General features: G+C 38.0%; 2 protein-coding genes across 5 annotated transcripts; one reads left to right on the top strand and one right to left on the bottom strand.

The window, feature by feature from the left end:
* Positions 1-114: 114 nt before the first annotated feature.
* LOC105043962 (bZIP transcription factor 1-A) lies at positions 115-6,628 on the top strand (the record flags this gene model as incomplete). Its single annotated transcript, XM_073255512.1, is given in 14 exon segments — positions 115-349; positions 443-508; positions 637-723; positions 1,593-1,679; positions 1,781-1,840; positions 1,931-2,100; positions 2,224-2,278; positions 2,851-2,893; positions 2,977-3,278; positions 4,326-4,403; positions 4,481-4,606; positions 4,691-5,714; positions 5,920-5,993; positions 6,070-6,628. Coding segments are annotated over 12 exon segments (1,272 nt in total). The 3' UTR covers positions 4,832-5,714; positions 5,920-5,993; positions 6,070-6,628.
* Positions 6,629-7,920: 1,292 nt separating this feature from the next.
* On the bottom strand, positions 7,921-18,761 carry LOC105043963 (putative pentatricopeptide repeat-containing protein At1g16830). 4 transcript variants are annotated; one of them, XM_073255511.1, is made up of 4 exons: positions 16,046-18,761; positions 14,878-14,952; positions 13,085-13,242; positions 7,921-10,738 (listed from the first exon to the last, which is right to left on the bottom strand). In XM_073255511.1, the coding sequence occupies exon 1, from the start codon at positions 18,127-18,129 to the stop codon at positions 16,204-16,206; it is 1,926 nt and encodes a 641-aa protein (XP_073111612.1). In that variant the 5' UTR covers positions 18,130-18,761; the 3' UTR covers positions 7,921-10,738; positions 13,085-13,242; positions 14,878-14,952; positions 16,046-16,203. The 4 variants fall into 4 exon arrangements, with proteins under 4 accessions (XP_073111612.1, XP_029120038.2, XP_019705814.2 ...); XM_029264205.2 differs by lacking the exon at positions 14,878-14,952 and having other exon boundaries at positions 11,771-13,242; positions 16,046-18,760; XM_019850255.3 differs by lacking the exon at positions 14,878-14,952 and having other exon boundaries at positions 7,921-12,262; positions 16,046-18,760.
* Between the last annotated feature and the right edge of the window lie 3,622 nt (positions 18,762-22,383).

Raw genomic sequence — 22,383 nt, 5'->3', positions numbered from 1 at the left:
GATCGATATTTTGATCTATTCTCGAAACAAAAGGGTTATTTTGGGATGGAAATCTCTTTTGGTTCAGAGTATTGATTTTCCCTTGTTTTCTGCTAAAATTTTGCTTTTTTAAAGGTGTTTCTAGAGTTGCAGACGAGTTAGGGTTTTGGAGCGACTGCGGGAGCCAAATTGAGTGATTTCGGCCGTTGATTTGTTTAATTGGTTGCGTGATTTGGAGGTTATCACCCTTTAGGATGGCCTGAGAAAGAGCGATACAGAGAGAGAAGAGAGTGGTGGAAAGGTCTATTTGGTTATGGGAAGCAGCGAGAACGACACGCCGTCCAAGGCTCCGAAGGCATCAGCGTCGCAGGTACACGATCTATGATCCAAGATCCCATGTGTTTGATTCGTCAGTTTAGGCCTTATCGTAGAGTGTAAAAAAATTGTTTCTTTTCTTGTTTAGGAGCAACCACCGGCCACGAACTCTAGTCCCACCACCACGGTGTACCCTGACTGGTCAGGATTTCAGGTGATTCGGCTAGAGATGTTTGTTTCTGTATTGATCGAGTAGAAAATTCCTTATTTTCTTATATTTCCTGAATTTATAAAGAGAATTAATCTTTATATGCCATAACTTTATAATTTCTATTTGATTAGGCATACTCACCGATTCCGCCGCATGGGTTCTTTCATTCTCCTGTTGCATCGAGTCCCCAAGCTCATCCTTACATGTGGGGAGCTCAGGTGCTCTATGTTTATACAATTTGTCACTTTAACTTGTTTGATTGTATCTCTTATGTCTTTTGTTTCTTGTGTTGGATTTATATGTCATATTTTGTAAGGTTTTGAACCGGAAATAATTTGAAATTGGTGATAGTGGTACTCGTAATTAAAAGGGAAACATGTTTACCCCTCCAACCGTGTAGTTAACTACATGAGAACGCCTGCTTCTTGGGAGAGAAAATCTCATGCAGCATGCTGCAAACAACTTGATATGGCTATTTGAGTGGGATAATCATTTGTTAACTGTCTAACTGGCTTGTATGATGAGTTCTGTTAAAGGAAGGTCTATAAAGCCCCTATGTCACAATAATACTTGCTTCTTTTTGCTTGTCTTTTTCTTTTTTCCTTTTCTTTTGGTAGATGCTAGTATGTCTTTTACTCTCTCTCTCTCTCTCTCTTTGGACCTGCGATAAAAGGTGAATAGAAGGAAAAAATTAGTGCCTGAAGCCTCAGGTTTTAAGAAAAGTAGAATTGGCAGGCAGCAACAAAACAACCCACCAATATAAACTTGCTTTCATCAAGATACATAAAAGAAAGAAGTGGAATTGAGACTGTTTCTGGACTTGGTATCTCGGATTGTTGCAAGAAGCCTGCTTTAGACTTGTGTCTAGGCTGTCTTTGCATTGAGTCTGTATAGGAGCCTTCTATCATGTGATTGGGTGGTGCAAATGGGATTTGTTGTTAAGCACCTTTATGAGGAACAAATGGAAGGGAGATAAAGAGAAGGTTCTTAATAACAACTTGAATAAAGTGGAGTAGTGAATTTCTGGAGTTACAATTACCTAATAATGATGAAATTTATTTACACGTTTCTTCTTTTCTCTTCTCAGCATCTTATGCCGCCATATGGGACACCACCATCTCCATACGTTATGTATCCTCATGCAGGGTTGTATGCTCATCCATCTATTCCACCGGTATACCTCATTAACTGCAATTTTTTCCTCTGAACATTTTTGTTCTGCTGTAGTCAATGCAGAATGCAGCTAATGAATTGTGCCACTGTATCTTTGATCAGGGTGCACATCCATTCAGTCCTTATGCTGTTCCTTCAACAAATGGCAATTCTGAAGCATCTGTAAGTTCCCTGCTGAACCCCACTATAATTAAATTTATGCATGCTATATACATGGTGTATGTTTGGTATGACATGCATAACTTTTTGTAGGGGGCTGTGTCTGGTGGAATGGAAGGGGATGGTAAGTCATCTGAAGGGAAGGAAAGGAGTCCGATCAAGAGATCAAAGGGAAGTCTGGGAAGTTTGAACATGATCACGGGAAAGAACAACAATGATCTGGGTAAAACATCAAGAGCAGTCAATGGAGTCTTCTCGCAAAGGTATAGAGGCATGTAGGCCCAAATATTCTAATGCTTATCATAAGTCTGTGCTTCATGCTGCTATGTCATGTCCCTTATTTTAAAAAATTCTAATAACTGACTTGTTAAAGTATAATTTTGCAGCAGTGAAAGTGGAAGTGAAGGTTCAAGTGATGGAAGCGATGCCAATTCTCAGAATGTAAGTTAGGAAACTCTTGACAAAGTTATTAAGAATGCAAGAAAAACTAGCACTAAATGATATTTTTTTTTTGTTGTTTCATTTCTCATACTTTGTTTTTATCATTATCTGGCTATTTCAATCTCAGATGATATCTTGGAAACTGGTTTTCTCCCCTTTTGCCACATCTTTCCTAACATGATCAGAATTCAACCATTACTTTTTAAACCATGCAATACTCGGTTGAGCTCTTATGCTTTTGCTAGATGTTTGAAGTTTAAACATCCAGACAACTGCCTACAACTTTTCTGGCATTTTTGTAGTTGTAAAAATAGTCAACTGGCTTGTCAGCATTTGCTCACATCAAAGGTCACAGCTGATTCAAAGCTATATAAGGCTACATCAGTTTGGATCTGCATATTTTCTATTAATGCTTTTGAGGAGCAGTAATATTTCTTTATTATGATTAACATGTGCTTTTGTTGTATTGGTATAAATGTAGAGGTACCTTGTATTCCTCCTCTTTAGGACACTGTGTAAAATGATTTGGTTCATCATGTATTAATGTTGTGTATGCTGTAAGCATTTTACAGGACTCACAACAAAAGATGTGTGGTGGACAGGATTCTTTTGATGGTAGGATATCTGATATTCACTAATTAGATAATTTCATGGTATCTGCTATAATAATAGGATGGTGTTTGACTCTAACACTATAGCAGAGGCATCCCAAAATGGTACCACCACATGTGGTTCTCAAAATGGAGTAGCTCGTGCACCAACACAGGTAACATCAAGTCAAACCATTCCAATAATGCCTATGCCAGTTGCTGGTGTACCTGGAGGGGTTGCTGGTCCCACCACAAACTTAAATATTGGGATGGACTACTGGAACACATCAACCCCATCACCCATGCCTCCAATTCGTGGGAAGGCCCCTGCAGCTACAGGTGCAGGAGCTATGGTTCCTGGTGGGCTTTCTGGATCTCGTGAGAATGCTCCATCAGAGCTTTGGATGCAGGTGTCTTTTGCAACCACTATCCTTGTCCTTGTGATCGATTTATTTCGGAGTTCTTCTATGTGTGGACAAATCTATCTTGGCATTTAGTTTTCAATGATTGGTGTTTATTTTTGAGTAGTTCAAAAAGTGCATTTGATGAGTTCTGAATTTGTAGTTAGTAATTTGTGCTTTAGTTTTACGCATTGTTAGGTGGAATCTTTTTATTATACTTCCAACTTGGTTACTGTAACAATCAAGGCTTTTAGCTCTAGCATAACCCAGCCCAATATTCATGCTTCTTTTTCTTTCTCTGCATGTAATAAATGCTTTTCTTTAGCCGATCTCACTTTGTGCCTATTGTTTGAATACATGATGGCTTATTCTTGTCGGCTCTTTTCACTGAGGTTGTTATTTAATACCCTCGGTAGAAAAACAAATTGATTTAACATAAATGGATTCCACTAGGTGATACTTTTGCAGCTAAACTTCTGAACGTGTTTGTTACTGTTTTAAGGCAACGACAGATTTTCAATCACCTAGGATGAAACAAATCCTGAACATCCATTGCACATGGTCATAAGCATAATAAAATTTCCAAATACGTCTATTCTCGGATATCTTCTTATCTTGCACAATAGTCTTCCAAATACATTTATCCTTGGCATAATCAATATATTTTCTATTTTTTACTGTAGCATAGCATTGTGAGTGCATTTGTTGTTGTCATGATGATTTTACAAAGTTTTTGCTTTTTAGTATTACTGGCATACCGCAGATATGATCATAGACGTCTATCAGAATATAAATGAGTGAAGCACTCTCCCTCGTATTTTTTCATTTGAATTTGTTGTTTGTTCTTCATGTCTCTTTTATTCCTCCATTTCCTAAAACCTTAAACCCTACATTAGTTAATCTTTTCTTTTCCTCTCCTTCACCTTGACTTATCCTGTCAATGTTAGGCCTTTGGATTCTAAAAATGCTGTCTTGTTTACTTGAGAAGCATGATTTCATGGAACTACATGAAAGTTTTGCTGAATTTTGGAATGATTGGATGCCTTATCTGGACAGGATGAAAGAGAACTCAAAAGGCAGAGAAGAAAGCAATCAAACAGGGAATCTGCACGTCGATCCAGGTTGCGCAAACAGGTATAATGCATAATTTGAGGCAGAAAACTTTCGGAGGAAGTACTGAATATTAGCATAGAGGTTTTTTGGCTTAACAGGCAGAGTGTGAAGAACTTGCACGGCGTGTTGAGGCTTTGAAAGAGGAAAATATCGCCCTTAGAGCAGAAGTAGACAGGATCAAGAAGGACCATGAGCAAGTTCTTGCTCAAAATACCTCTCTAAAGGTATTCAGTTTTATCTTGGTTTGTTGGCATGTTATCCTTCCTGCGGTATAACGGCCACAGACTAATGGAACTGCTACTTTGCAGGAGAAGCTTGGAGAAACCACCAAAGGATCAGAAGATGCAAGACTTGATAAGAACAGCCAACATTCTGTAGATGACACTCAAAAGCACTCGGATTCTATTGTGAAGGCAGGACAAGCAGATACTGCACCGAATGGTTGCTAGGACCACAACTGCTTCAGACCATTTTCCGGATCGTAACTCTTACTAAAATTTGACCATGCCCACATTACGTAGTATTTTTTATTGAAGGTTAAAGGTTGATGCAGTATATTACTATTAGATAGTCATGTTTTCAATGCTGACCTCTCTAAGCATGGTTCCTGTTATTATTTTGCCTTGACTGATCTTTTAACAGTCAAGTCAAGCAGGATGTGTTGGAATCAAGTCTGGTCCTTGTCTTTTTAAAGGATGGCTAGTGACCTTTTTGCTCCATATCTACCCTTTGTTTTATGGTTCAATGCAATGTATAATTAGTGAGACTTAATTATGGACTGCTTTGTAATAGAAGTATAGACAGATTTGTTAACGTAGTTTATGTATACACTGCCGAATAATAGAACTGTGATCAAGTTGTGATTTGCTAGTCCTTGTTGGTTTAATGGTGCTTTAAATGTGTACCAGAACATGAAGACATCTGAAACATACGATATGATATGATATGCTTTTTTTTTTTTAAAAAAAAGGGTAATTCTGTCTTTGAAATAGATTTACTACATGCAATTTTGAAGCCTTCCATGAATGAAAAGGCATAAATTCCTTGGGTGACTTTTGGACTCTGAATCAGCCTGTATTGGATGATTATTCCAATCCTGAAATTGTTCGGGTATCCAGGTTACTGGAGGAATTTTGCAAAAAATTCAGATCTTGCAAGTTGAGATCTGACAATATTGCAAACTTAATAGTTTATCTATTTTGTTCTGATTTGATTGAAGAAACAGAAACTTTGAATAGAAAGAACAAACCAATTGTCAGTGATCTTGGGAGAGGCAGATGCTGTTGCATTGGAAATTGCTTTGTTGAGCCCAGCACTTGTCAGGCACCCAAGGTAATCCTTTGGTGGATTAATTCCATCCTTTCTATTTTGTGTGCCTTATTTTCTGAGCAAATTGATGAGGCTGCTAGACCATGTAAATTGACATCTGGCTATTTGCCTATATAGTGAATATTAGTCTTAACATCCTGCACTTAAGATAATTCTAATCTATTTGGTTGAATGATAAGTGCTGATGACACTTATCTATCTATTTCAGAGCATGGATGATACAAACAGGACACATTGATTGAGTGCAGGAGCCCTGATGTTATGCTTAAAATCCTCTGGAAGGTAGACCACAAGAACCATGTATCATGGATCTTATGATATTACAATTGGAGTGGTAATGGATTCATGGAACCTGCAGTAGGTGCGTAAAAAATGAGCCAGAGATTGTGCAATGGTTTGTCTGCTGCAGCTGGTGGACTTGCATGGGAACAAGTGATTGTAGTGGTTCTGTCTAGGTGAGCAGGTGACATCGTCTCCAGATCTCCACTTATAGTCTTTTACCATGACAGCTGGTTGAGGACCCAGCCCCTTGCTTCTCCTGCACAACATAAATATTGATTTTAGAAGAGATGGCTGAGAGGCTGAGCTGATATTCTAGGAGCCCTTATTAGCAAGGCTAATATCAGGTACACAACCATGGTGGACCTTATCAAACGCCATCTCCCTGTTTCAATTGTGCTAGTTCTCCAATGTTGTCAGGTTACTTGTATGTTAAATGATGGCTTCACACTGATGCTTTAACAGCTAGGTTCATGCCTCTGCATAATTTGTTATTTTGTCAGCAAGGTTGTATGAGTGGCCTAGCAAGTTATGATGGTTCAAAATGTAAAATAAACCATCCAATTTATTTTCCTTATAATGTATCATTGATGTTAAATTATTATTTCGAAGGTATAATGAAGCACACGTTATTTTTATGTTGCCTAGTCCAGGAATAATGGTTGTTGATAAAATGTGTACCTGATAATGAGCGAAGCGTCTGCTGGTGCCATGATTGATCTGTAACCTTCTTAGCTCCTGAGATAATTAGTCTAGCCCTACTAATAATTAATAGAACTTTCTTATTTTTAAGTTGTTTGAAGTATAGCCGCCAACTTGTTTATTTTGTTAGAAGAGCTGAGCATCCCAATCCATTTTCTGCACTTGACTTTTCTTATCCGAGATTTTGTTTTTTATGCTGTATGGATCTTTCATAAACGGTGTCTTGGCTTAGCCATTTATCTAGCCTTTCTAAGTAGATTTTATTAGACTATTGACTGGCAGATATAAGCCTCGTCTCTTCAAAGTTTTGGAGCATGAAGTGACTGCCAAGAGGTTCATTTGGTCAGAGCGGGTTAAAGTGAAAACTTTTTGTGCCCCTTGTAATTTCTAGGTGATGGTAAAGCCTTGGCAATTGGCCAATTAGGTTTCGTCAATGTTGTCTTCATCTAGAGTTGTTCATTTTTCATTGCATGATCCCAGAGAAACTAGGTAAGATCAAACCACAAATCATGTTAATAATCAACATTAGAGGTTGGGTTGGATATCTTCTTTCTCTCGAAAATTGTCTATTGTTTTGGTTTTATTGTTATGGTTATCTCAAGTTGGAAAATCTTTAAGCGGCCTATTTCCTTTTAACCAAATCAAATTAGTTTAAGGCGGTTGCCAATTTAACTTGCCTAGGACAAAGGGTGCTGATGAAACCGAACAACCTGGTTGACTAAGCAAAAGGATGTTATGGATGTACGGCTACCTATATCTATGAGTGGAGGTAAGATCCGTAGCCTGATGAAGGCCGCGTCGCATGCACCTTAACAGGGAAACCTCAAGAATTTTAAAACATTAGGAATTACGTTTTGCAACTATTCTGTTGCACGTACTCCCTTGCTTGCAGGCGATATCAAACTGAGGTGGCAGATATCTTGCACAATAAACGTGGCCCCAAGTATCTTTGTATAGACAAGACTGAAGCGAGGAAAAAAAAAAAGGCAGAAAAAATCACTTAACAAAAAAAAGAAAGAATTTACTTATCATCCAGACCAAGCAAACTTGCATTCGAATATTACTCGAGAACGACCCAACACACATGAAAAACCAGGTATGCCCAGCAGAAACCCAACTGAATTATTTTCACTTTTTCTCTCAAGCATGGGAGACTAGATATTCCCCGAAAGGAGCTTCCTCATCATACTCAACCGCCAGTCCCATCTGCTGGCACCTGCCATTGATATTTCGCACACTAAAATTCCATTTTATTGATTGTTTTTTTGATAAAGTGGGAGGTGAAAACCACCCATGACATTTATCATAACAAGAGAGAATACAAGTGGTCACAATGCTGTGACCTTTGACCTATTTTAAACACTTACAAGCAGCGTGGAATCCCAACGCTACGTCCCCACAGTCCCTTTAGTTACATCGCCTTTCTTTTAATTTTCAGACTGTCCCTGTTATCAAACTGTCTACTGTTTTCAGAGCAAAATCAGTCCCTTGTTTTCAGTTGTTGCCTTCACTTTTCAGCAAAGATAGAACTCCTGATTCAGCATAGCTTCTAAGGAGGATGTCGATCCTTAAGTTGATTCAGAAGCTCTATAATTGGAAGTTTCAGTCTTCCTGTGTACGCTGAAATCCAGTCCTCTAACACTGAGATGCATTGGACTAGAACTTTGAGATGCGAATTTGCCTCAAATCGAAACTGTCTTCCATTCCGTTCCTTCCATAACATCCAGCAGAGCGTCATAGCCATACAGTCCCACGCAGGTTTTATGATTTCCTTGGGTAGGTTTTTCTTCCACCCGGTCCATAACCTTTCCAAAGATTCCGACACTTTTTGGATGTTGAGAGAGGAGGTTATATGTTGCCATATCTCACTGGAATAGGAACGTGATAGGAAAATATGATTGCATGTCTCTTCTTCGGTGCTACAAAGTGGACAAATCAAAGGGTCCTGAATGTTTTTCTTTCGAAGATTATCTGTAGTCAAAATTTTATTTTGATATGCAATCCCATTAAAAACCTTCACTCGCATGGACAGTGGGGGTCGCCAAATAAGTTTGCCAAAAACAGGTTCAATACCTCCATGAGTTGGGAACCTGTAGCATTTGTTAACAGAGTATTTTTGATCTAATGACCATTTTCAGATTGGTATATCAGAGCTTGAGTTGAGATTAACTGTATCTATCAAAATCCTCATTTTTTGAAGTGATCCTTCTCCTTGTGCAGTGAGTGGTGCACGAAATAGCTGTCTTAAATTTTCCATTCTGAAAAAATTTTGTACTGTGATGAATGGCAAAGTCGTTAGGCAGAACAATTCCAGGAATCAATCCTTGAGTGAAGCATTTTCAATCCAAACATCCTGCCAGAAGGCTGTTTGATTGCTGTTGCCCACTTTTATCCAAGTACATTGAGTGAAAATGTTTTAACCATCAGCAGGCTCTTCCAAGGGGCCGATACTATCTTTTGAGGTCTGCAAATTTGGTTGGGAAGTTTCTTCTTGTAGTAACTTGTCTGAACGATCTTTCTCCAGCTTCTATCTTTGTCCATGTAGTAGTTACCCCATCTCTTGATAAGTAAGCAAAGATTAAAAGTCCTTAGATTAATGACGCCCAGACCCCCAAACTCTCTTGGCCTGCAAACTTGTGACCAGCTTACCAAGCAATGACAACCATGACAATTTCTACTTCCTCTCCAAAGGAAATCTCTTCTTTTCCTCTCAATCTTTCTCAAAATTTCTGCTGGGATGAGGAGCGATGACATCCAATACGCTGGGGTGGATCCAAGCACTGCATTAACAAGAACTAATCTACCACCAATTGACAAAACCTTGTTCTTCCACATTGTCAACTTCTTGTTGATCTTCTCCACCAGGAAGTTCCAGTCTGAATTTTTTAATTTGGATTCATGTAGAGGCAGCCTCAGGTATGTCGTAGGAAGTTCTGAAACTCCACATCCCATGAGGTCTGTGAAGAATTTTCTCCTTTTGTTTGACAGCCCTACCCCAATCAATAAGCTTTTGTCCATATTGATTTTGAGCCCTGTGAGCAATGCAAATGCATATAGAATAAATTTAAGGTTTGAGGCATACCATTTGTTAGCTTCACAAATGATGAGAGTGTCATCTGCATATTGTATGCAGTTCAATCTGGAGGTCTCTTTGTTTGTGCCAATCCCTTTAATCAGGTTGTTCTTGGAAGCTTGCTTAAGTATGCGGCCCAACACATCTGTTACCAGAATGAAGAGGAAGGAAGAGAGTGGATCGCCTTGCTGCAATCCTTTTTTTTTTTTAATCCAATTTGATGCTTCTCCATTGATAAGCAGTGCAACTTTGCTCGTTTTCAATATGGAGGAGATCCAGTTGCACCACTTGGCTCCAAATTTCCTGGCCTTCATAAGCTGTAACAGAAACTCCCCGTTCCCGTTTTATTAATTGTTGTACAGAGGGCATGGCAATCTGTGTTTGACAGCCATAATGTTGTACCTGATCCAAACTGCTTGCCGTAGATAGCAAAATTTACTCAAATCCAACATTGGCAACTAAGTGATGCACCAGCAAAACAGCCGATCTCCATGTGCGAAAGTCATGTTTCACTGTCACCTAGATGGATCAAGATCAGCACCATCTGATGCAGGTGTTCCAATACTCCATTTCTTCAATCATAAATAGGACAGTCAATGAGTCAATTTGGCAATCCATACTTAACACATTTGGTTGTACAAAAGCCATGAGAATTATATTATTTGTCAAAAAACCATGACTGATCTAAATAAAATGCAGCGTTGAGTCTCTGTTTCAGCAAATGAGGATCTATCAGAGGCTGAGATGGGTGGGACAAATGTTTTAGCCCGCCTGGGTGTCCATAATTGCCCTTCATGATCCTCAGGTCATCATGTAAATTAATACTGAATTACCAAACCTGGGGCTTTGGCAAGCCAAACTTTGACCTTCCTCATCGGCAAGAACAATCTTGAATGCCAATTCAAAGTTTGATGCATCTAGAGGACTGCCGTTGAGCAGCATCTAGAAAGCAGCCATTGCAGCATGGATCCTCCTGCACAAAAGATTTGGGAAAACAGAATATCACAAACAATGGATAATGGCCAAAGAAGAGCAATCTAGGAAATAAACACCCAATTGGAAGTAAATTGCACAAATGGGAACCATAAGTGTAAAAAAACATTTAACCAGAGTACTCGAAAGTAAGACATCATTCAATATAGAATCTTTTTGCTTAGAACAGAACTGAAGCTATATCTACTACATGTAATTCAGCAGTGCTCCAGTGCCATAGCCCTGCTTGAAGGATGAAGGTATGGTACCAGGTCTGTGTGCCAATCATAAAAGGCAAATGTTAATGTCATTTCAAATGCCCTTAAGCCTTGTACTGGTAAAAGGTTTAAACCATGGAAACATGTTTGGATATGCTTCAAACACCAAGGCCTCAGTCAAGTAGCCAAGAACTGCAGCGGTAAGAATTGACTCCCTGCATATAGGAAGTGAGCTTACACAACCAGTGGATACTGCCTGTTTAGGAACATGCTGCCAGATCCGGGGACCAGTTTTTCTTCCCATCAGGATCAGGACCCACAGCTCCCTGTGCTTTCCCTCTACCTTCTTCCATCCCCCCCCAATCCTCACACCCCCTGTGCTCTCCTCTCCACATCCTTCCAGATCTGGTAGGATATTGCCGAAAAGGCCCTGAATCCTTTTTCCTACCAATTAGAAATTTGAGAAACTTAAAACTCCAGGTCCTTTGTTTGACTGAATTCTATACCAAGTCTCAGTAAAGCACTTTATGTCGAGTCCCTTGCACACAATTAAACCTCTTTCTGAAGATGGTTATATCTCCTCTCTCCAAACTTATACACAGGCCAGGCATTACACATAAAATGGCAAACACAACCAAGGGCCAGAAATAAGATTTTCCATCAACAACAACTAAGCGTAAAACAACAGTCAATTGAGGGGCATATCTCAATTTTCCTTAGAGATATTTATTCATTACCGAGTATAAAGTACACTCAAAATTTCCACATGCTTGATTTCTAGAAAAAAGGTGGAAGTGAAAAATTCTCACTGTCACCTTGTTTAAAAGTAGGTTTTCACCTCTCTCTTATCCCCTCCATCCGACCTCCCCACGATCTCCGCACATGGCAGCCTTATGGTTGCTGCCACCATCCTCACCCACTCCCTTGCCTTCCTCCCCCAAACCGCCCCACATTGCCTCCACCTTTCGCAGCTCATCCACTGCCTTGGCTCCACCGATCGTGCCATTAACTTCACCCTTGCTCCTGACTTCGACCTCCACCTCATCCATGTCGATGCCGGCATGGCCCTCTTATTTGGCCTCCTCTGTTGGGCCCACCTCCTCTCCTATCACTCCTCCTCCATCCCCTTTTACTGGCTTGGCTCCATCCAGCCCCTCTGCCGCAGGATGTGCCACTGTCGCAGCCTCATGCTCAGGAACATTGGGAGGTCCACATCTGCCCACTGACTTGCCACCAAGAGCCTCGCCCTCAAGATGAGTGTCCTCTACTTTGAGCAAAACCATGAGGTATCACACCTTTGATGCCGACTTTGAGAACAGCCAACCAATTGTTAAAAAAAATAGTGATGCAAACATGGTTTCTGTTTTCAGAAATATGAAAAAATTGAAACAGAATATCTGTTTTCTCTTTTGTGAAAAAAGGAAAGTCACAGTGATACCAAATGCAACCTTAGATTCCAATTATGTATCTTAGGATGCATTTTAGGATATTGATTCTTCTTGTACCATCCATTTTGAGGCAACTTGATGCATAGGTAAAGAGTACCTGGAATATATAGTTTTTGGTTTCTAGGCAGTTTAAACTTTAAACCATGCAGATCACATCTAATATTTTAGATCATCATTTTGAAATTCCATATTTAAATTTGACCCAATTAACTTTTGAGCTCAAAAAGCATGCCTCGGATGAAAATAATCTAAAAATTAACCAGTATCATAGATTTAAGAGACAATAAGAATTCCTTTCCACCCTTATTTATGGTCTTTCAAATAGATATAGTTTTACATTTATACCTGAGCATGCTGAGTTCTAATTTTGTTAGCAAGAGGAAGAGAAAACTATAAGGAGGTTGATCTACTGCCACATGAGAACAGGACCTGGAAAAGATGGAAATTTGATGATCTGTGCATAGGAACTTAAAAGGATTTTACTATTTGAAGTGTAGAGAAAAAGACCCGAGCCATTTTGAAAAGTTAATTCCATTAGCAAGAGAAAATTGTGCTCAAGTTTGACAGGTCCATGACTTAATCATGGAACACTTCGTAATATTCCATACATATCTCCTTGATCAGAGAACCATAAATTATATAGCACCCCCACCCCACAAATGAAAAAACAATGTTGATTACCTGCATGAAGTAACCTATGCCAATAATTCTATCCACACTTCTGGTTGGAGTAAATACAGTTGTAATTTTGTTCCCAACACGGAAGTTATACACATCAGTAACTGCATCTAGCTGAATCAGCAGATTGAATTGCTCGCCATATGCTTCAATCCAGAAGACTGTAAAGAAATTAATAATAAAAAAGAAACAGCCTCATGTTAATATTTGAAATAATGCAGAAATGCTTAGAAGTAAAGTAAAATATTGAAAATTTGCATATAAATGAGGATAAGTATTTAATTAGAACTAAATGCATGTAGGGATGTGCATTTACAAGTACCTGCATGTCGCTAGTGTTGTAAGAACAGTATAATTGAATGTAATCATTATCATGAAGATCAATTTTAGGAGATAACATCATGATGCAGTCATCCTATAAAACAATTAATGATTATAAATTACTCTATTTGACTTGATTCATGTCTTGAGATCACCTGTAACCATTTTAAAGAGTATATAGTTTGGGCTATTTGGCAGGCATAGTTTGAGAGTTTATGGCACAATACATACACACACACACCCACACCCCATTTCTATGACTTTCATAAAATGAAGGTAGCAAAACTTAAAGTCAAGACATTAGAGACACAAAAGAAGACATTTGATGTTCTTTATAAACATGACTACATTATGTATGTTCAAGCTTTTTACAATTATAGGTAGTGTAGGAAAAGGAAACACTTCTATTTTGGCTACTATCTTTTAGGTATTTTTCCAAAGGGTTCTCAACCTTTTCATAATGTAGAAATAGGGGTGCTATAGAAGGCAGGCCTTAGCACAATGTTAAGGTTGCTCCACTGTGACCTAGAGTAATGGGTTTGAAACACTGAAACAACCTCTCCACACTGGGGCTTATGATTGTGCATGTCTCACTCCAGACCTGGTAGTGGTGAGAGCCTCATGCACCAGGATGCCTTTTTTCTTACAAATAGGGATGCTATCGTGGTAGGTCAAATTCTAGTATTGCCTAACAAAGGCTCAGCCAATTGGGGGCTCCGGATTAGGTTTGAGTAGGGTTGGGTGGGGAAGAGATCAAGTCTAGGTTGGATCAAGTCCAAGTTCGGTGTCAAGTGGGAAGAGATCAAGTCTAGGTTGGATCAAGTCCAAGTTGTCTCAAGTGGACACCATTATTTGGAAAACTCAATTTCCTCCAGGCCCACAAAATTATTCACCAGGGACATAAATTCAAAGAATAACTGATAAGTTTTACAAGAAAAGTGAAGGATGTAATTGTAAATTTATACTATATATGATATAACTTATCGAGTATGGATCAGGTCTGGGTCTGATTCTGAGTTGGGTCAAGTCCCTAACAATCAAACCCATACACTAACATGATCAGGTGGATAAACTTTTGGTAGACTCGGGACCCAACCAAAAAATTGCATGGGTTCATCTTTGGACCCATACCAAACATGTAGAACATATGTCCACCTGGGGTTCTCTTAGGATCCACATCAATTATGCATTCTTGGGTTATGGTGACCTGAGTCACCAAAATCATGAGCAGGTATGGTGCAGGTCTGAGGAATCAGATACTTTAAAAAGTTCTTAGTAGGTGCTTGAAAAGCGGGTGTCAATTTGAGTTTCCACAGAGTTTTAGAAGTGTGTACAATGCCATAAATAAAGGATTCCTGCTACCAAGATAGTGAAGGATTCCTGCCACAAGCTCATCAAAAAAACACCATACAATGTTTCTCTACCCAAGTATAAAAAATGACTCATATGCAGGATTATCAAGAAAGTATGTGTACCTTTATCAAAACATTTTACCATTTGGATCCAACCCAGCCAATGCCAGAATGCCTGCAATAAGAAGCCTTGGCATCCTATATAGAACTATTTTTGTCAATCACCTAAAACTTAAAGAGCTCTGACTGACTATATTACACCAAGCAATTTTTTTTAAGTATCAAATAAATCATCAGGAGACAACAACAAGAATGTCCATAGCTTCTTTTCTTCCTACATGTCAGATTCAATTCTTTTACACAAGCATAACTGCATAGGAGATTCAATTCTTTCAAAGCTTTCCCTCTTATATATGGTCAGATGTGTTCTCACACAAAAATTAAGCATATAACTAAGACCCAAATGTGCAAAACAATAAAACCTATCGACTGTTTTTGTGCAAGTACTGCATATGCATGGAGAAACTCCCCATTATTTATGCAACCCCAACCCACCATGATCATAAGAAAAGTCATTCAAGAAATGGAAGGCCATCTCGGCCAAGAGGGTATATCCGATCCCAATATCTTTCCAATTAAGTAACCCTTCTCCAGCTAAGCACCAAAAAATCATTCCCACCAATAACATACCTGCATTGCCCTATTTGGCTGATATGGAAAAGATCATGAATCCTTTGTTCAAGATAGAAAAATTATTTCTTATCCCATCATCACACTATCTACTAGAATGGATCTCTTGACTGACAAAAAGATGCTATTCAGCAGGAAGTGAGAAGAGAAAGGGGACCATGTCAAGTCTTTAAAAAAAAAAAGTAATAGAAAATAGAAGTGGCGGACAAATTTGATTTTTATTCAGCAGAAATACAAAGTAATATACTAAAATCTAGATTCTACTCCTGTGTGATATCCAGTGGGGGGGTAAGGGGTGAGGGAGAGTATCTTAAGCAGAAACAAGAAGAATTCAAACTTAATAAAGGTTTACTTAGTCAATGTTTACATTTATATACCAAAGGACGAAACAACAAAGTTCTTGAAGACAGTTTCAAAACACATAGTTCAAGCAACGAAAAGCATATTCAATGCAGAAAGAAGCACGGATTTTGAATTGCATGAAATTTTCATTTTTCATAAGTTATGATATAATTTGTTGACATATTTCTGTGATTAGGATATGTTTGTTTATTTATTTATTGGTAGGAAGATTGGGTACTAAAAAATAAAGGTGTAATACCTTAAGTAGGACAGGAAAAGGCTTCTGAACCACAAAACCTGCCGAGGCATTTTCATGTGCAAGTGCAGCAAATCCTCTGCACAAGCAACTGCTTACATACTTATGAGACGATCACAGCCCATGCATTTCTTTGCATGTTCCAGCATATGGAGCATCAGCTAACTCCCCGAGCTTACAAGAAGTTCATTAGGCTGATCAGACTCAGTGCTGTAAACAAAATCAGTATCCTCAAGATTATATGTCAATTGTGAATACTGATTATCCAGTCCTTCAGCGGAGACATGGCCAAGTCCCTTGGACAGTAATGAGTAAGTGGTCTTGTTGGGCTTCATTCCCAAATCACACATTTTACTAAATACCAGGAAAGCTGAATTAAAACGACGCAATTTAATGAGGAAAGCAATTATTGTGTTGTATGCGACATAGTCCATCTCAATTCCAGCAATCTCCATATCTCTAAGCAATTGCTTAACTGCATCAATATCTCTAGCCCTACAAAGGCCAAGAAGCATCACATTGTAGGTACAAGCATTAGGAATCACACCAAACTGCTTCATCTGGTCAAACAAACTGCAAGCTTCTTGAAACCTACCACCTTTAAAAAGCCCATGAAGAGCAATTGTGTAGGATACAACATCAAGGCAATAATTTTCTTTAACAGCTTTCCTAAACAGCCTAATGGCCCAGTGATATTTTCCTCTTTTAGTAAGTCCATCAAGGATCACTGTATGGAAATATGCATCTATATGAGGATCATTCTCAACAATAGCATGATAGAAATTAATGGCATAGTCTATCTTCCCTAGCCTGCACAGACCATTCAACAGTCCAACATAACTGTACTTGTCTGGTGCAAAGCCTCTCTCAACCATATCACTGTAAAAGTCCACAGCTTGAGATGGATGACCAACCTTGCAGAAAAAATTTAGTAGAGAATTACAAGCCACGAGATCAATAGAAACATGTAGTCCCGTAACAAGTTTGGGAAGCAAGCTCATTTTACCCGATGAGCATATTGCAGACAACAAAGAAGACAAAGTATAGGAATCTGGTTTTAGTTTGCTCTCACGCAGAAGAAGGAAAACGTCAATTGCATCATCATATTTCTGCACCTTAGACAGGCAATCAATCAGAACATTATACAGTACTAGGTCAGGATTGCACCCACTTGATAACATAGAATCTAACATCCTCAGCACTTCTTTGTACATTCGTGCTTCAAAAAAGCCTTTGATAAGAGAAGTATAAGTGACAACACTGGGTGAGCACCCAGACTCTATCATCTTTCCAAACAATCTGCTGGCTAAATCAACTTTCCCAGTTCGACATAGACTGTCTATCAAGATTGTCCAAATGGCTATGTTGGGTCGATTACCAGAAACAATCATAAAAGCTAGCAATTGTAGTGACTCCATAAGCCTTCCTGCCTTGTGAAAGCAATCCAGAACCATTGTATAAGTGCCAGTATTGGGATGAAATCCTTTCTTTACCATCTCTCTTAAAACATCACGAACTCTCAACCAATCACGGGACTTGCAAAGATTACATACTACTATATTGTAACTAAGAAAATTTGGGAACTCGATATCTCTCAGAAACCTCATTGCTGCACCGAAATGACCAACCTTGAATAGTATATCAAGAACCATATTCCGGGCAAAGGTGTTGGGAACAAAATTTCTACTACTCATTTCATCGAACACTTCCAATGCCAACGTATACAAGTTTCCCCGCCAATAAATTCTCAGTAAAATCATGAAAGTTTGCGCCTTCACGGAACAACCAATGCTCTCCAATTCCTCAACAATCGCTGCAACAGAGCCAAAGCGCTCGGTGAGCCGGCCAGCGATAGGGATCATCCGGTCGAAGGACCGGGGGTCGTGGAAGTAATTTGGCTGGCGAGCACACCACAGGAAGAAGCTTAAAGCGATTGTATCCGAAGGGCAGCTCCACACTGTCGACTCGACGACCTGAGGGCAAAGATGAAGCTGGGAACCGTCGAGGCATTTATTACTGGGATTTCTTAGGGTTTTGAACGTCCAATTCGACGAAAGATGGAGTAATCTTCTCCATCTCAGTTTCATCTAGGATTTAGAGCAAGTTGAAAGAAAACCCTTCTCTGGGATGGAGAAGGGCCCTTCTCTGGGATGGAGAAGGGGGAGATAAAAGACAGAGTTTGAAAAAAAAAAAAAAAAAAAGAAACAAGATATAGAATAAGAATTTTTATAGAGCATCTACAGATGCTTTGCAGAGATCTAAGATAGGGGAATGCACCAGGGATCGGGAATTAAGGGTACGAGTGGAGGAAAAGAGATGTTTTTCGATCGCTGAATCTATCAGAAACCCTAGAAAGAGAAGGGTATGCGATTCGTTGAGGGTGGCTGGGGTTTAACGCCAAAGCCTATAATCCCGGCCGGGGAGCAAGGCGGCGACTAGTGGGCCCCACGAGATATTGCAAACCAAATAGGGGATTTCTTTTGCACGGAGTTGCATTGCACCAAAGTACTCGAGCAGATTGGCGTCGTTTAGAAGGATGTGCAGTTATATCTCGTGCCACTTGGATGCCAGGGGTAATATGAGAAATTAATTATACGCCACCGTGCAGACAGCCTGACGCGGATCGTTTTATCTTATTAGACCGCGGAGCGATCACTTTTTAATATATATTTAATATTTATAATTTTATTTTTTTATTTAATATTTTAAATGATAAAAATATTTTTTTTAAAAAAATTATGAATATTTATGTGAATATTATTATATTTTATATTAAAATTATAATTTTTTATATAAAATATCATAATTTTTTTATATAATATTATAAAAAATATTTTTATCGTTAAAAAAATTATCATAAATTTTTTAATTATTATTTAAAAAACCAATAAGAACCATCTTGATGAGATTTTACATATACGATCAATTCCGTAAAGCTTAACACCATCAACTAGCAGCCAGCCCATGTTCAGAAGCACTTTATCATTGTAATGAACCGCCTATAAGAGTCACTGTTATTATTTTCATAAGTTGTATATAAGGATGAGTTATTCTCAGGGTCACGTCATATGTACATCATATGATCTGATTCTCCATAGTTTTCAAGTTCATCTACTTGAGCATCTTCTTGCAAATCTCTGGGTTTTATATGGTTAAGTGACATTAATTCTCAAGCAGGCATTTCTTGATCCCACAGCCTTAGGTCTTAGTTTTATAGTTTCTATCAGATTCATGCTTATAGTGTGGGGTCTCTTTGTTTACAGCTACTATCTCATGTGATTTCATATCATCCACTATTTTCTTAAGAGGAAATTACTTGGATGAGGTCTTCATGCCACAACATACAATTGTGTGTTTGTAAGACCAAGTTGATTCATGGATGTATCATGTGCAGTAAGTGACGGTATTTTGCTCAAGATCTCTCGAAACAAAATATGTTAGGATTTTAGAAGAGAAGGGTTAGGGGTTTAGGGAGATGGCTGTGCTTGGCACGATCATGCGATGGCCGTCGGAGATGGGGAAAGAGAAGGATGATAGGGGATCGGTGAGGGTTCTATCGAGAAGTGTGGATATTAAATAGAGGAGGGATGGAATCAATTCCTCCTCGGATAAGGCTGGATCTTGCTGGCGTGATCAATACGGATTCCTCCTCATCGGTGCGCCAAATCAATCTGATCTCCCTGCTTCAACAGTCATGGGAGAAAGAGAAACAGAATCCCTTAGGGACTCTTTCTCAGTTTTTTTTTTGTTTCCGATGAAGTAGGCAAGGGATGCCGGTTTCAGAATGAACCGGATCCAAAAGAATCAGTTGTCACATTCTTTCCTCAAAAAAAATTTTGTCCTCAAAATTTAGAAAATATAGGTCTTCCGAAGTGAAGGTATTTAGCCTAAAACTATCATATACCACTTTATCCATATTTGGTATTTCTTTCAAACTGAATACATGATCATGTTATTACAAGGTTTGCAAGCAATCCGATCTCTCAAATCAACTACAATACTCAAGCATATATCTACACCCAACAAGCATGGACTCTTTCCAAGAATTCTTCATAATTTGGTACCTCTGAATCAATTCTGAAATTTGCCCTGATGATATATATATAATCAAAGATCTTATCTTTTCTTAATCAAAATTGGTATGATTACCAAATCAGAAGCTTTCAATTGCATTCAGAATTAAGATATAGACCAGTAAGATTAACACTAATTAAGTGATCAAGACTCTAAGATTTAGATAGATACTGGTTCACTTAAGATTGAGTTAGAATTAATTGGATGTAAAAATCTTATAGCAAAATTGATTATTAAAATCAATTTGATTCACTATAGGGCATGAGATAAATTCGGCACAAACACTATAATGAAATTTTGATTCCATATAAGATAATGACCCACCTTGATTTTAATTAAATCATCAGATGACTGTAACAGTGATCATGATTATGTAGTAATGCTTTAAGTAATAATGATCCATCATAATTATATAAATGATCTCAAAATTGAATTATAAAAATTAAATCCGAGAAGATAAAGCATCGATTATTATGATTTTTATATCGAAGTTGAGATCACAAGGAGAGAACGAATCACATCGGATTTATCCAGATATTTGATAAATAAATCAAATACAATTAATGATCGAGATCCTAATTCTATCCCATTCTTACTAATCTAAGTTTTTATGATTTTTATCCTAAGCTCTGATACCACTCTATCATGTCCCAAATCCAGCATCCAGTCGGGCACATGATGGCACACACTCCTTAGGGCAAGGCCCTAAAGAATATGCAAAGCCTACTTTTTTATCAATACATAATCCTATGCTCCTTATTGTTCGGTCCTCAAGTCCCATAGTATCTTCTAGATCTAAAAAAATAAAAAGGAGTGAGCTTTACAGACTCAATAAATTATCAATATCTCTGAGGGATCAAGTATAATTATTTTTTTTTCAAATATACAATAATAGATACAAATATCAATATAATTTTAATTTTCAAGACATGCCATGTGTAACAGTAAGATTTAAAAATTTCTCTCAGTCTTTGTTGACTATGGCCACGATCAGCCTCGTAACAAGGTTCAGAAGAGACTAGTCTCTAAAATACAAAACACTCGATCCTTCGGCATATACCAGAAAAAAATTAGCTCTGATTTACACAGCCATGATTTGCCCGATGGCAAGGCAAAGAGATTAGTCCTGAAAATAAATATGCGAATACATCAACGTATGCCAGTAATTAGCCCCGATTGGCTAGATTCAGAAAGACAAATTCTGCCAATGATAAGCCCCAACTGGTTAGTCTCAGAAGAAATGCGTTTATGACGTGTGACCAACAATCAGTCCCATTGGCTAGATCCAGATCATAGTCTAACTAGAAAATTTTTTTTCTCATAATTTTTTCACAATCAATTTTTCATAAATAATTATACTTATTTTCATAACAGTATCAACTCAATTTTCATATAATCTAAAAGAGCAATAAAATAATTTTATTCAAAATTTTATGCATTGATCAACATATATAATTTTCTTTCCAGATATTATGCAATATTAATACAAAAAAATCATTTATTTCTAAAAATTTGTATCATGCAAACATGACATCATGCTTGATCCAATTTTTTAAAATTATTTTTTATAAATAAATACATAATTTCAAACTTCAATAAATTTTAAATATTTTATATACAAAATTTAATTTTTAATTATATATATATATATAGAAATAAAAAGAAACTTACAGTTGATCAGATCCAAAATTCTATGATCTTCGCAGTCTGATCTCTAGATTCGGTGTTTGTCCGAAAATAAAAACTCTAATATAAGGGGGTGTTTGGTTTGTAATCAGAATCAGAATGGAAATGAGAATCGAAATGACTTGGAATCGGAATCGGAATGGTCAAATCCCTCGAAGCGTTTGGTTCGTGACCAAAATCTGAATTGAAATTGAAATTAGAATGAAAAATTGAATCCATAGAGAAGAGTAGGGATTGAGTTCTATATAGATTAATCAATTTTCATTCTATCCCGGAATCGAAATCGGAATGGGACTCCTCCCAACCAAACGATTGGAATGGGAGTCACCCATTTCGATTCGGATTTGAGACTCCCATTTCCCCCAATAAAATACCTCCTAAATGGATAATAAATTTTATTAATTTTTAATTTAGGATAAATTAAGATGAGTTTGAAAGTATTTTAATCTGACCCGAGCCTAGATCTAGATTTGGATCAATTCCTGAGTCAAATCCATGCAAATCGGGTTGACCAAGACTAAATCAGATTGAGTCCAATGTTAGGTTCACCCAAAGGAATTGAATCACTCTCTCTTCCCTTT

The sequence above is a fragment of the Elaeis guineensis genome, chromosome 4 (genome assembly GCF_000442705.2).
Source record: "Elaeis guineensis isolate ETL-2024a chromosome 4, EG11, whole genome shotgun sequence".
Taxonomy (NCBI): domain Eukaryota; kingdom Viridiplantae; phylum Streptophyta; class Magnoliopsida; order Arecales; family Arecaceae; genus Elaeis; species Elaeis guineensis.
Note: the sequence above shows the minus strand (reverse complement) of the source record. Positions and strands in the feature narration are given on the sequence as shown.